Here is a 15742-nt window from a genome sequence, read left to right as displayed (position 1 = left end):
TTGAGCGTGTGTAAACAAAGATTATTATTGACATCCTTCCTTAGCAACCGTTGAAACGGCGTTCATGGGTCTGTGAGCAATACTCTGATTATTAAGGGGACGGGGAGGTCTACAAAAACTTAACAAAGAAAAGCGTTTGCCTGAATTTAATAATAGTTTCTAGAATACTAGCTTTTTAATCCTGATTAAATAAACAAGACATTTAATTAGCTAACATTAGAGGCTCTTTTTGTGGGAAGTATTTTCCTCCTATTTCCACTCTTTATGCTAAACTAAGCTAACCAGCTTTTGGCAGTAGGTTTACATCGAACATAGTTTGAGAGAGGTATTGATGTCTTATCTTACCAAATATTTCTATATTTTCCTTTACCACACTTGACATCAGCTGTGTTTATTTGCTTTAAAAGAAGTATGAATGTGTTTGACTCATTTATTGTGCATTTCTGTTTTGAGCATTCCAGCTTTGAAAGGAGTCCTTTCACTTTGACATTATTCTACTGCTCTTTGAGAAACATCCTCTTCACAATGCATGAATGTTGCCGCACATTTTCCCTCCATCCCCCCATAATGTACTTTCTCTCTGCCCTCATCTCCATCAATTTGCAACAAAATTGAATAAATTCCTCTTCGACGACCCTGCAGGGGCTTCGCTGGCGGTTGAGCTCGGCCAATCACATGAGGTGTCTAGGGGCTCTGTGAAACTACTCTCATTATCCTTCTCCCACTTGTGTTCAGGTGTGCTCTCCAACATCCAATTTATCTCCGGCCGTTCCCCAATTCATTTCCTGCAGAAAATGGATTCCTCTACTCTCACGGTGAACGCCGGGATTACAGAAAATTACAAATGCTGAAATCAATTACTGAATAGAGCTGTGTAATTGGAAATGCAGACCGCCCGGGCCTGTCATCTTTACATCTATTGTTATCATTATCACTCTGGGGAGAAGCAAGATTGAAGAGATAGCCCACTGTGCGGTATCGACTGCTGCTCTTTGGTATTTCACGCCCATAGTCAATCACAGTATTGATTAAAAAAAGCTGCTTCTGCGCTTCAACGTTGTCTTTATCTTGTGAGAAGATAAAAACAACGAAAAGGTGACACTTGGTGACACTTGTTTCCCCACACAACAGACTGTATGAGCCAACCTCTCCCACTGTGCTTTAGATCAGGGGTTCCCAAAGTGGGGGTCACGACACCCTGAGTGGGGTTCACGAGATGATTACAAAATAAAAATGGGAAATAAAAAATTATTAAAAAAAATTGATTTTTTTTTTTTTTATTATTATTATTTTTTTAATTATTATTAATAATAACGTTTGCATAGACATTTTCAGTGGCGGACTAGCCATCTGTATAATTTGACAATCCACTAGCGCAGTGTTTCTCAAACTTTTTCTTAACCAATAAAAAACACTCATGGACCACCTAACTCCACAAATATCCAAAAACAATAGGCCTGCTTACCCATTCCAACAGTATATAACAAATTACAGCCTAATAATGACAGCTTAACCTTCTCTATATCGCCTCGTTCACACATTAAATCAACAATACAAATACAGATTGCATTTAGTTCAAATGCGATTTAAAATCCTCTCAGGTTTTACACCTCTTATTATGAAATGTAGACTACATTTATTATGTAGTATTATTTTAAACACGAGTTTATGTCCGAGCCAACAGACTGACAGATTGTTGGCTACTGAGAGATATGCAAAATACACCGCATGTAGTACGACACAAACCTCCGCTGTGGATTTTCAAAACAAAATACAATAAAACTATGGTCGCAGGCCCAAGTTTAACTTTCTGAGGCCTGCATGGTCTGTCTACAAAACAAAAATAAAAAAACGTTTGTGCAGCCCCAACAACAGCCTCTGATCATCAACAGACTTCATGAATGCTTCATCAGATGCATATATTAGATAATAATCTCTATCTCACTCCTAACACATCTAAATCTACTTTCAGCATGGATAAATGTTCATAAAATACATCCATTGTTTGTTCTATATGCTTCTTGAAATCCTAAAAAACACATCGTTTTTCTAGAACAGATTACAAATCGCCTGAAAATGGTACAAACAATCCGGCGGCAGACATACGTCTCTGGGTGGGCATTTGATTTACCAGGACGGGCCCACCCCGAAACTTACATTTCCCGGGAAATCTGAATTGTCAACGGGGGGGAGGGGCTGTTAGACGCTCGAGATTTGTCAACGGGGGCGGGGGGTGAGGGAGGCGCTCGTGAATTGTTTTTACGGAAACAGAGGGGTTTTAGGTTGCCATAAGGCTGTTGACGGTCTTATTATAGGCTGCATCCATTGGTTGGTTTTGTGGCACATTTGTAACGCTGTGCCAACTTGGGCAAGCATGCAGGCAAACTTGAGGAGCGCACACAGGGTGGAGTGAGGTTGAGCGATGGAGAGAAAGGTAGAGAGAGAGATTGAGCGAGGCAGATAGCGTGTGCAGCGGTCTGCTTGCGCACAGAGCAGGAGTTTGTGAGAGAGCCGGCTTGAGTCAATTTCTCTTCAAAATATAATTGATTGCCAGCCTCCCTTGTCTGGGCAAATCAGTTACGTTGGTAACGTAACTGATTTCTTCTAATTTGCCTGCATCTGGGCGCTGAGTTTGCCATATGCCTTTCATGAACCACTTCCTGATAACATTGTTGCAGATAAATATAAATGATAATAGCCAAACTAACCTAGCAAGAGTAAACTGACAGGCTGCTGTGCCGCATCCTCACTCAAAAACCCACACGACTCAACCCAGCGAAAAACCAGTCTCGCGCGCAGCCTTTCATTTCAGAATTTTGTTCATAGCAAAAACAAAAAATTATATTAAACTAATTTTCCAACATAGTTTAAACCAAAAATAAATATTTAGTGACAGAGCCCTACAAATAAGAACCGCAGTGTTTCTCAAACTTTTTCATACCAAGGCCCCCCCCTCCCCCCCGTCGACAGGGGGTCGCCAGTCTCTGGCACTGTTATTTTGGGGGTCGCGGGCTGAAAAGTTTGGGAAGCCCTTCTTTAGATGATCCTTATCTGGCTGTAAGGCTTTTTTTAACTCTCTTACTGCCATATTTTCTCTCAGTTATGGGTTCTTTATCACTGCTTCAATTGGACAGTTTCATGATCTATATTTGTAGCGCTAACAGAATTTACAAACTCTCCTCTGGGACTTTTATTAAGGTTCCAAGTGCTGCTGGCATCCAAATAATCATCCTCCTTCTCTTTGTGTCTGTTCCCTACAAAAATAAGCCAAATAAGGTTGTCAAATTATAACTAGAACTAACGATGGCGGCAAGCCTGAAATGGTAGAAGTTGTGAAAGTAGCATGTTAATATTAACAACTGGCCTTGTGCGTATAACCTTGTTGGATGGAAATGCAGGATTTACACATATTGAAACGGGAGTAGTGCTGTAGCTCTTGCCGATTATAGTGAATAATTAAAGGCCGTATAATTTGAAGCCTAGAGAAGCCCTGATTCAGGCATTCATTGCAGCTAAAGCAGATGTTCATATTTGCTTTTTGTGATTGAAACCTGCACTGATATGCAACACTGTGCTGATATGATTACAGACATGTTCTATTAGCCCCCATTGTATTTATTAATGCGATTTTCCCCAAATAAAATTTCAATTAAAATATTTTTTGTAAAATCAATGAATGACCCATCAGTTATCAAAAAGGTGTACCTCATTAAACACATTTATTTATATTTTAGCTGTTGGTTGTTTACGTATATGTTGTGATGGAAATAAGCAATTTAAATAACATTTCTGTGCAGCTCACATGTCTGTTGCCTCCTGTTGAGTTGCTGCTGTCTTGAATGTCATCCATTCAAACACAATCAGAGTTGTTGGTTCTGCTCGGCCTCTGAAGCCCACCATGATGCAAAGACCTCTGCCTAATGCTGCTGCTGCTGCTGCTGCTGCTGCTGCTGAAGGATGTGTTCACTTTTAGCGTTGACCATGCCTTGAAAACCTCTCATATGTACCCAAGTTTTAAATATTTATTAATTAATAGTATGTGAACTGAAGTGTATCATTTGGTCCTATCGCTTGCAGTGCATCTCTGCTGTGGTCAGACTAATGTCTCTCTGGGTAATGGCATTCCTTGTGGACCACTCAGCATGTCTTTCAGAAAGAGTGGGCACTAGCTAAATGAAGCTCATCAATAATATGCCTGCTGCTCTGGAGAAACAGACATTGAAAATGAATGACAGGAGGCTTTTTGACATCTGAAAAAAAAACCTCTCGGGAAATGGCAATGTAGAACGAATGCTAAGAGGCACTTGGCAGAGAAAATGCTGCAGTGTGTTTATGTGAAGATATCTCAGAAAGTAGTTTTAAAAGAAAATAGAAACATGTTTTTCTTAGAATTTTAATACGACTGTCTTGGGGAAAGAAAACATTAGAGACAGATTACAGATCATCTGTATCCTACTTAATCACCCCTAAACTTATTTTCTTTTTTTATATTGTAATACGACACGTAATACATTATGGCATTGTTAAAAAAAAAACATTGTTGCACTGATCTCTCTGTTTCTGAAAATGTCAACATGACTGCTGCGTTATGTGAGATGACCACACCCAACAGTGATGTTTTACTGCAGTGTACAGTAGGTAAGAGTCATGGTTAATTAACATACAAACCTAACCCCATACAGTCATATATGTCATAGTCATGTGATAAAATGATGTGAGATTAGTACAACAGAAAGAAAATAAATTCATGATTTTAAACAATCATAATCATTTATCGCTTGTTTCAGCTTCTAAAACGTCATAAATTGCTACATTTTCTCTTATATCTTTTGGACTGTTAAAAACAGACAACTTTAAGAGGTCATTTTAAATGCGTCACATCAACCACTTCACGTAGCATTGCATTATCTGAAGCGTGTGAATTTGCTCTGGAACACACACAGAAAAAGTAGTCCTAGTTTTTGTGAAGAGCTAAATCTGGCAGCTAGGATACATTTTAATATGCTACTGGTAAACAAATAAGAAAATGGTGGCTGTTGTTTAGAGTCATATTTATTTGGTTGGTTTGTGCTTTTTGGTTATTTTCCAAATGTGCAATGTTTTACTTCTTCAATTATAGCTTAACTGTGAATATTACTAGTATTTAGTTTCTTTCACAAGCAACATGAAACACAATCCTGCATAAGGTTTAGTATTTTCCAACTGATCTACTGGTGGCGGTAATGTGCCAGAAGACGCAGCAAAGCACCAGCAGAAGCGGGAAAAAAATAAGACTGCTATCACATAAACATTGATGTACACAATGCTGGATTTAAAATACATAAAACTCGGCTTTACATATCTTTTACACAATATGTGATAAGGTGACATCAAGCATGAATCACTGCATCTTTTACTTTTTTTGTGATAATATTGGTTTAAGTCCTGATAAATGGGTGTAATGCGATTTACTGCAGTATTCATTTTTTAAAGTGCACAGTAATTATGGATTTTGGAACGGGACATGCAGCAAAGTAAAAATGTCAACCAACAAAAGACAGCAGATTTAGGACCTTTAGCTTCTGACATCCCTCTTTTAGAGCAAAAACCAATGCTCTGATATTTTTGGCCAAAGCAGTGGGATGAAAAATAATCTTCAAAGCATCTATCATAGAGCTACCAGTTCCCCTAGAGGCGGCATATATATATATATATATATATTTTTTTTTAAACAGCATCAAAAAGCACTACAATAACATAGTGTGTTCACAGGATGGAACCGTCAACCCTGTGTTACACAGGACCTAACCTTTGACTTCTAGATATTCACCTTTAAAAAAGGCAGGTATAATAACATCTTTAAATATTCAGTTAAAGAATGCTTTTTGTTCCTCACCGTCATTATATTCCAATCAAATAATTTGTCAATATTTTTTCTGTACACGTTTCTTAAATGCTACCATACATTGAGAGAATGCTGCTGCCCTTCACACTAAAGATTACTGCAGGACTGGGACAACGCCACCACACATGACATCATTACGCCAGGAAAAGGACTTCAGTCGCTTCACTGTCAGAGCTGCAGAGCTCAGAGAACAGCTTCACCGAGGGCTCATCCTACAGTGGAACTAAAAAGAAGGACCAGGAGATAGACAGCACCGATATCCACGCTGACATTGTTGTGGTCCTGATCAAGAGTCACATTGTTCCTGCCCAAAGACTACATCGAGGTGACTGGTTGGAACAGCCTCAACCATCAGTGTTTGGTTAAAAACTTCCTCCATCCCAAGGCCACCAGAATTCTTTAAATAAGCCTTAAACAGATGTACGCTTACACACGTCTCACTTAGCCGTTCCTGAACACACATGAAGCTGCAGATCAGGAGGGCCAAAGGGCTCAACTTCACTTCCTCCTCGTTCTCCACACTGTGGATCTCACAGGCCCCAGTACGGAGCCAGGCTCCTGCGGTCCCTCTCATAAACATCAGGTATGACCCCGTAGGGCGTCTGCACCATCTTTACGGAGTTTCTGCCAAACAGCTTCCTCTCATACTCGATGAGTTGGCGCCAGAAGCCGCCGTTGGGCCTTATGACGGGGCGGCGGGCTTTGACCCAGGCGTGGGCCTCGGCCAGAGAGACACGGTGATACTTCATGAGGTACGCCAGACACAGAGAGGCGGAGCGGCTCACCCCCGCCGCACAGTGCACCAGCACCGCCCCTCGCTTTCGTCCCACGCTGTGGATCTTATCAGCCACGCTGTCGAAGTACAACGAGAGGGGGGAGTGGGGCATATCGGCCAGAGGGACCTTTACATACTCCATGTGAGGCCAGTTGAAGTTGGGGAGCTCGATGGTGGCGTTGACCACACAGGTGATGCCTTTGGACAGCAGCAGGCTGCGGTTGGACGCCACGTTCCCTCTGCTGAGGAAGAGGTTGGGGGTGATCTGGGCGATGCTCCCCAACAGGCTGCCGTTCTCAGACAGTAGCCGCGGCACCAGAGTGGGCACCATGGAGCTACGATGGTGGTGGTGGTGGTGGAAGAAGCCTTGGCTGCGGGAACCCATTGTGAAATCAAGAAGGCTTCGAGAAGGACGGAGAAAAACCTTTTTTTAGCAGTGCAGCAAGCCAGATCCTGTAACACACAAACAGATTTCACTTTCAATCTAAATAAAACATTGTTCTGCTTCTCTGTAGACCGAGCACTTCAAACACTTCACAAGGAAGAGTAACAACATCACTGTTTGGAAGCAAAACAAGTGCTGAAACAATAGTTCTCCAATCCTTTTATTTGGATGGCATTGTGTTGAGGCAGTTACTCGTCAGCCTTTAAACTTAAAAACCCCAGGCGTTCAAAAGAGTTAAAGATTAGACACAAAAGTTGACTAATTCAAAAACATTCAGCTGGGACCCGCTGTTCCAGTCTTTCATCAGGGCGTTTCATGAATCCACAGATGGAGGAACATTTTTTTTTATCTCAGCTAGAGAGACTCGGCAATGTGAGCGCAGACCCCCCATGGGCATGCACTCACCTCATCTCATGTTCATCCATCCACAGCCCTCACATACAGATTACATCTCTCTCCTGTCTGTGCTTTTGAAGTCGTTTTGGATGGAAATAAACAGCAGGTTGGAAAGTAATTATACACGATATTATCACACCAAAGTGTGCTGATAGAACACATCATTATAAGCACTTTGCTAAAGTATATGTATCTAATTCAATTTTTCTATATCCAAATAGGCATACCTTCAGTTAAAGATGCAACAGATGCAACATGAAGATGAGAGATCTTGAATAAAAAGATATTATGTGCATCGTCACCTGACATTTCTAGCTTTTTTTCTGATAGAAACAGCCTCCTGTGTAAACACTTAGTTATCAGCACAGCGACCACAGCTCCGGGCGATACTTCTAACACTGTTGCTCGCTCGTGTCATACGTCATTCACACCTCGCGCACCAGTCTGGCCGGCAGGTCTTTCATTTTCTGTTACATTCTAGCAAACAAGAAGCTTTGAACTAGAACTCAACCTGCTAAAAAACAACCACCTGATCCCCTGCTGCCACCTGCAAACACACAGCCGAGATAGTAATTGCCCCTCCCCATGTGTCTACAAATATCATTTTTGAGTACCTTTTTAATTAAAATGGTCACAAGTAGTTATGGCTTTGTTTTAACGGGTCAAAAGACAAAAAGGTCGGGGACAACATGCTTTTAATGCAATGCCGTAAAAACATAAAAAACATGTTGGTTTGTTTCACCCTTTCGATGGTTTTCCATGGTGTGGAGCTTCCTTGCTTCATTGTCACCTTCCTTCCTCTGCACTCTCCTCTATTGATCCCAGCTTTGTCACCTCACCATGTTCTTCATCTCTTTCTAACAACAACAAAAAGGATCAAGGCTGAAACATCACCCTCATCCCTCCTTATTCAGAAACAGTTTCTCTGGCTTGCTTTCTGTTTTCAATCCCCCTGCACTTTGCCTCTGAATTGGTTGGCACGATCCACCTTCCTATGCACTGTCGTCACCGGTTACGAGACAAAAATTACAGTGATCCAGACTCGGAGAGACGAGTGTTACCACAAACCACATCAGAACTGATTTTTCTTTCTTATGTGACAGTAAATGAAGTACTCTTGATTATTTTCCTTTTTTTTAACGAAGGATAACAGAGCATTTAAAGACATCAACAGGTTTGAATGTTAGCAAACCTAATGATTAATGGATTTATCTAGAAAGAGGTGACTTTTTGAAGAAAAGGGTGCATTTAGAAGTTTATGTATTTCTGCAAATTCACTTACAACAACATATACAGCTGTGTTGCTGTTCTTTCCCTTTGAAAACTCCTATCATCTTGGTTGTTTTTACAAACTTAAAAGGAAAAGAGAAATCAATAAGAACATGCAGAGGGATCTGAATCTGGATCAGAGTCTGGTACCGTTCTACCATAACTGTGACATTTAGCTTAAACAAAAAAAACTCCACATAGATGTCCTGCTTGCTAGACCCCTTCTGTTTCAGTGAGATGATGCACAGTCGATGCAATGAATGCTTCATAAAGATAGATAACATAAACCATGGGCTGACATTCAGTACAAACTCTGTTGCTACAGCAACCCACTGACCACAGTAAGACTGTCAACAGATAGATGAGGAAGATAGGAGAACCACATAATCCCCGGCCCTCTCCCAAATGCTGATGCACCACAGAGGTGAGATTTCCTCAACATGGTTGTTATTTATACCACAGGCAGGGCAGGAGAGCGGCTGCAGGGAGCGGGGGAGGGAGGATTATGCAGAGAGGAATCTACTGTAATGTTGGAGAAAGGGATGAGGAATAAAAAAAATTTAAAAACACGAGAGACAACAGAGATAAATCCCCCCCATGTGCATGTTTCTTCTCTTAATATTACAAAACAACTGCCCACTCAATCATGCTGTCAACAGGTGGCCCCTCCTCGCAAATCTGCTTTCACACATCTCTGTCTGAGAGAGGCCTCTGCGGTCCGGTTACACCACCACTAACACAAATAGGAAACGCGACCCACCTGCAGGAAAATTAGAACGGAAAGACCTGAAGGCAACCCTCACCTCACGGTGAAACATCAACCGGACCTTAGCTGAACTGGACTTCTCAAACCAAAACCGAATATTTGTATTCAGTGTTAGTGATCTCTTAAAAGGGAGCCTCGGTAATTATGAGAAGAAAATGAGCAACATGACACAGCAAAAATGACAAAACAAGTCGACTGCAAGGGGTTCAACAGAGGGCAGGCTCAAAATTAGTTCAGGGAAAAATTCCTCTGGTCACCGGGACAGGGTTTGGCTTTGGCACCTCTCTGCAAACAGCAGCGACTGCACATTGTTACCCCTCAGGCACAAACATGAGAGTCTGACACACAGGGCCATGTGTTGTGTAGTGAGAGATGGTGAGTGCACAAATGTACAGTAAAGCACACCAAACAGTGTGGCTGCTGCACATACAAATGATTCCTCTTCTGTTTGTTTTTTTCCAGGCATATTACCATGCACACAGACGTTTATTCTGTGTGAGCCAGTATCATTGCAGCCGACAGATGAGGCGGATGAATGGAGTGACTCCACTTTAAACAATGACACAATGTTCAATACCTTTTTAAAGACTTGTTACCTATAATTGGTGTTACTGGAAATTAATATAACAGAACTGAAACCACTTTGGTTCAATTTTCAAATTAATAAAATATTTTGTATTATTTATAATATATGTATAATAATATAATAATTTAAGCAAAAAGGCACAACAATGTAAACGCTCTAGATTCTTTAATGCTTTTTTGACATATTTGATATGAAATTGAATATCTTTGAGATGTTTACTGATGGTCAGATAAAATAAACACTGTTGAAGACAATTGGACCATAAAGTGTATGTTTGGAAGGACATTGTGATCCAGTGTGTCTCAAGGTGTCAGTTGAATCTCACTGATGTCCTTGAAGATAATACAAATTGGTATTTATTCAGCTTGTATGCATAACGTTAATGGATCATAGCAGGTCTAAAATAAGTCTGAGAGGCTCCATAACACCACCTTTATATGTCCATGTTCTGGCTATGACAAAGGCCAAAATGGTGCCTGCAACAGACTAGGTTGCCTAAGGCTTATTTTAAGTATATTACATTGTCGGCAATGCCTTTTGCTACTTAAGTAGTCACCATAAAACCCAGTTTAGAAAAGTGAGGAGTATTCAAAACAGTACATAGTAATACAATTGTTTTTCCAGATACTGTATTTTAAATTGCAACAAACTCAAGTGGTCATTGAGCATACATTCACAAACGTACACAGAAATGTTTTGGCGGCTGTGTCTACTAGAATGCAAGATTAGCTTTCGGCACACACATAATAGGCTACCCGTAGGCTTACGCCTGGCTCACATGATAGGCTACCCGTAGGCTTACGCCTGGCGGAGATAACTATGACAGACCTGTTTACAAGACATTATGTATCTTCCTCAGGAAAAAAAATGCAGTTGTTGTTTTACAAACTAAACAAATATTTATAAATGTATTTGATATAATATATTAGCTTTAAACTTCATGAGTTTGATCAGTTATGATGAGCTGTTGCACGCGCTGCTTGTCCTCGTGCGCGTGCGTTAACAAGTTCAGGTTTCGTATAGATCATTATTGAGTAAATTATGTAGTCTTAGTTTGAACAACACGATGTTATTTGAGGTAAAAATGACAGAAATAAACTGCCTCCATCAGATATAAAACTGAATTTACCAGTGGACACTCAGTCGTGCGGTGATGGAGGTTTTTTCAAAGCGTGTTCTCCGCCAGCATCAATCCAGAGGACTGCTCTCACACTCCGGACATTCACCTGCAGTCAGTCCGCTCTCACAGACATCCAGCGGGATGGCGACAAGCCAGGGGGCCGGAAACTAACCGCAACAGTAGCGACACAAAATAACATAACGTGAAAGTCAAAAGAAATACGAGCCATCAGTTCATCCTCCTGCTTCTACAGGAGCGGCGTACACACAGGGAGCCTCGGTATGAGGAGTGATCCGTGCCACGCAGAGGAGGAATAGGAGGAGGAGAGAGTGTAGCTTATTTTCTATTGGAGGATGCACGTTTTAAGCCTGTAAAGAAGACTTTATGAGCATTGCAAAAAAAAGTTCATGCAGTGTTTAGGCAAGGTCAGTGTTTAGGCAAGGCCAATGTTTCACTATACATCTTTTGTGTGAAGATTCTCAACATTGAAGATTTACTTTCAGGGACCTCCATCTGAAAATCTTGAATTGTTGGATATCATTAAGACCAAGTGCTCCTATGTGCAACCTATGATCAGAGTAGTTCGTCTTATTCACATTTCACCTTTTTAGTAAATTAAAGAGTGGAAAACTATTCCCCACTTTTAAGGGGACCAAATTGAACTACTTCAAGGCCTCCTATACCCCTGGTTAAGAAGCTCTCTCAACAAAAGTATTGTTGTAATGCAACTACAGAACAACAGATCTCTTTACCATCTGAAAATCTGACTATTTCTAAAATATATTTCTGATGGTTTTATCTCAAGAGTAAGTGGAGCATTATCTATTAGCACACTACTATTTCAGCAGGGCTGCTAATCACAAAAATCTCCCATTCATTTGTTTAACGGTTGTATTTTCGATTTTCCAAAGCTTTTTTCAACTCTTATAGGTCTGTTACTCTGTTGGATAAAACCAAATCACCTTTATTCACTATGTTCTTGCTTAAAACAGGTTGAAACACATGAAAACTAGAGAATATATTGCAATGGTATTACACCAGCCACAACATCAATTCAGGCCAGAAACCTAAAGCCCACTTTCTACCCTCTTATTACTCTGGCCACATTCATCTTCAAACTTTGCCTTTAAATTCAATATGTCATGACCCCTGATGCTCAGAAATATTACCCGAGGACATGATCTTAGTTTTGTTAATGGTACCGTACGGCCCTGCTTGTCGGTTAGATTCTTCTTCTAGTTGTACATTATTTATTACTATGATGGATAAATCAACCATAGCTGAAACAGAAGTAAGTTTAAAAAAGCTCATTTTTTCAGTGCGGATCTCCAGTAAATAAAAAAATGTTTTTTCGTGGGGCATCACGTGCAATTTAACTTCCTGGCTTCTTTATTTAGTGTTGATACACCAAACCTCACACAAAGACTAATTTGTTATATTTGCTAGTAAAGCCTATTAAATCTAACACCTAGTAGCACACAGACATCTGTATCCCACATGTGACCTGATTCAGTACCTTCACGTACAGTATAACTGTTTATTTGAATGCCTGCAGAGCCTGTGTGATCATGTTGCAGGTCTTGAACTCGTAAAACTCAGCAAGCAAACTCAAGAGTTGAAGATGCAATACAAATTGGATCATACCCCGCAGTGGCTCAGGCAATAGGGTCTCAATTTCAGTCCTAATCTAAATGTTTAATGCTCACACAAATGCCCAATTACCAATTTAAATGTTAAGGGCCAAAACCAGTATACAGTCTGTTCCTTAGCCTGTTTTTCAAATCTCATTATGCCATGCCCTGGAGGATAGAGCTCGATATTCTCACATCTATATGCTCACAACTTTGAGAGCCTCAAGACTGCAGCAGGGCAGCTTTTTGTGAATATATCCATGTATAAAACCATAATTAGACATGCCTTCCGAAGTCAATCCTATTTCAGAGGGCTCCTGAGGGTGATATTATGCTAACCATAAACCCATGGCCCTTGCCTCAGTCACTCCTAATTACATAGCAAATTCAATCAAATGGAAACAACCGGCAGAAGAACCAGGTGGTGCAAACTGGTGCCAATACTTTAGACAAATCTTCAACGATCATCTTGAAATGTTATGCATCAAATAATAAGAACTGATTGATTTTCACCTAATATTTTTTTAAGAGACGAAGTGCTGGTGACAGAAAATGTCTGTAAACTATGTGAAAAAAAGGAATGTTAGATGTTTAAAAAGGGGATGTTAGATGTTTAAAAAGGGGATGGTAGATGTTTAAAAAGGTGGTAACCTTGAATGTAAAGACTGAAATGTGAGCTAAACATGGATAGAGAGATAAGAGGGATACAGATAGCGCTGCAGGCTGGGGAGACAAAGACATGGGGTTCAGAGTGAAATGTCAAATGAGTCAGAGGCATTCTGGGAAGACTCTCCTGTTTAATATGGCTGCCATGGAGGCTGAAAGTGTACAATGACAGCATCGCCGTATTAACAAGCACCTGCAGCCACGTACAGAAGGAGCTGTCTGCTCTGAATGAGGCGGGGAGTGACATTGATTAAGCCTGACCGCCTGTAACATAAGATAACTGATGGGCTCCACAGTACAAAGCGAGCCACAGTGATTTAACCGCAACATCCTTTACACATCCCTCAAACCTACAGACACTCAATAACATGCACTGTTCAGAAATGACATTTTCTGATAGGCAGCAGAGATCCTTCAATCCATAAAGTACATTATGAGCACAGAGATCCCATTCAGACTGTTACAGAAGGATTGCTGAAGATAAACAGGCGACTATCTGGAAATATTGGCACAAGCTAAGCGTCCAAGCGTCAACAGATTATCAGAGTGTTATCTGATGATTAGTTTATGAATGATTATTAAACTAAACATGCTGTGTACATCTTTAAGATGATCTCTGCTGGCTTGTAACACTAGAGTAGTGTATTTCAGTCTGTGCTGATGTGTATGACTGACCAGCGGGGCGAGGCGCAGTAAGATGAGGAGACTTGAAAGGGTTTTGTGGTAAGCAGTGGTGGAGATGCTGGACCAAGCGTGCAGGGGGGAGGCAAGAGAAGGGGGAGGGGGTGAGAATGGGTCTAAATAAAGTCGCTGCTGATCCCATAGGTGCCCCCGTGGCTCCAGCTGTGATGGATGGCTCCAGCTTTGGCGGCGATAAATAGACATGTGATCCAAGTGTTTGCTGTGGCAACATGTTAGAACAGCGAAGTGGCAGAGCGCAGCATGGAGCCCCCCCGGCTCTGATCAGTGCTGCTCTGACATCAAACACAAAAGACCTGAGACGCCTCACACACACACACACACACAGGTTTTTGCTACCCCGTGGGGGCCAATGACTGTATACAGCCTGATGGGGTCCAGCCTTTCTGAAGGGTCTAGACTCTAGACCCTTTGGAAAATTTGAAGTGATTTTTGTGTCAACAAAAAAATATATATAACGATTTTAGCAGTTAAAATCAAGTCTCTAGACCCTTCAGAAAGGCTTGAACCCATCAGGCTGTATACAGTCATTNATTGGGATCCTCCTGGTTGAGCATGAAGGTGCTGGTCCCTCATCTTCCCTGCATCGCAGTCCAGCCTCGCTGAAGATCATCCTTGAGGGACAAGTTGTGATCGACAACATCCAAGACCTGCCAAAAGCGATGTTCATTCTGTTTGGTCTTACATACGCACTGCATCTCAACTACCCCAAGACCATGATGCTCACATTCCAGTTCATCCAAAAGGTTCTTCTCACGTTGGGCTAAGATGAACTAAAGCCAAGGTTGCAAACATTGAAGAACCAGCTTACAATGTAAAGAAATGCACTGACACTTGTTACTGCTGTTCAGCTGCTACCAGTGACATCATAATGTTCTGAGACTGAGCACTGTTCGCTGACTTTCACTGTTAGGTGTGTGATTTTTCACACACATATTGTTAAATGTTGTGGGTTCTAATTCCTGCCTTTGCTTGTCTTCTGGTTGACGAGGTTATTTTTGTCAATAAAAACATTGGAATATTTAAATGTATTGTTTCATGTTTTCCCTTCTATACAATTCTGGTAAAACAATGTATAAATACAATCCCCAAATCAAAATGGTACAATTAATTTTATTAAAACATGATATTAAGCATTGATAAATAATTTTATTTATTATATTTAACTTAAACAAGTTATTTCATACAACTAAGACATCATTTATGTGAACTAATGATTTTGAGATAAGACTACAAATGTAAACTAAGATAAGTCTACTTAAAGTTCTACATGTATACAACTTAACCTGTTAAGTTTCTTGCTTGTGTAAAAAGTGGTGTCCCGAGCCTGTTTTTCAAGTCTCAGGCTCGAAAATGACCATATCTTCCCTTCTAAAAGGGTTACATTAATAATCTTTTTTCTCAAAGTAATGATAAACCTGTGAGTTGGATGTAGAAAAGTCAGAATCAATATAGATGTTTTTTATTTTAAAGAAAATTCAGATTGAACACAGTAAAAAACTGTA

The 15742-nt window shown here is 40.6% G+C and overlaps 1 protein-coding gene across 1 annotated transcript; it reads right to left on the bottom strand.

Annotated features, from left to right (window-relative positions):
* Positions 1-4386: 4386 nt before the first annotated feature.
* Positions 4387-11514, bottom strand: dusp14 (dual specificity phosphatase 14). Its single transcript, XM_010773851.1, has 2 exons — positions 11251-11514; positions 4387-7112 (listed from the first exon to the last, which is right to left on the bottom strand). The coding sequence occupies exon 2, from the start codon at positions 7042-7044 to the stop codon at positions 6415-6417; it is 630 nt and encodes a 209-aa protein (XP_010772153.1). The 5' UTR covers positions 7045-7112; positions 11251-11514; the 3' UTR covers positions 4387-6414.
* Positions 11515-15742: the final 4228 nt, after the last annotated feature.

Source organism: Notothenia coriiceps, unplaced genomic scaffold (genome assembly GCF_000735185.1).
Source record: "Notothenia coriiceps isolate Sejong01 unplaced genomic scaffold, NC01 NC01_scaffold00000339, whole genome shotgun sequence".
Classification (NCBI taxonomy): domain Eukaryota; kingdom Metazoa; phylum Chordata; class Actinopteri; order Perciformes; family Nototheniidae; genus Notothenia; species Notothenia coriiceps.
This window is presented reverse-complemented; position numbering and strand designations above follow the sequence as displayed.

Bases quoted from the DNA above. Each gene is read 5' to 3' on its own strand.
- dusp14 (XM_010773851.1), bottom strand. From the start codon at position 7,044: ATGGGTTCCCGCAGCCAAGGCTTCTTCCACCACCACCACCACCATCGT.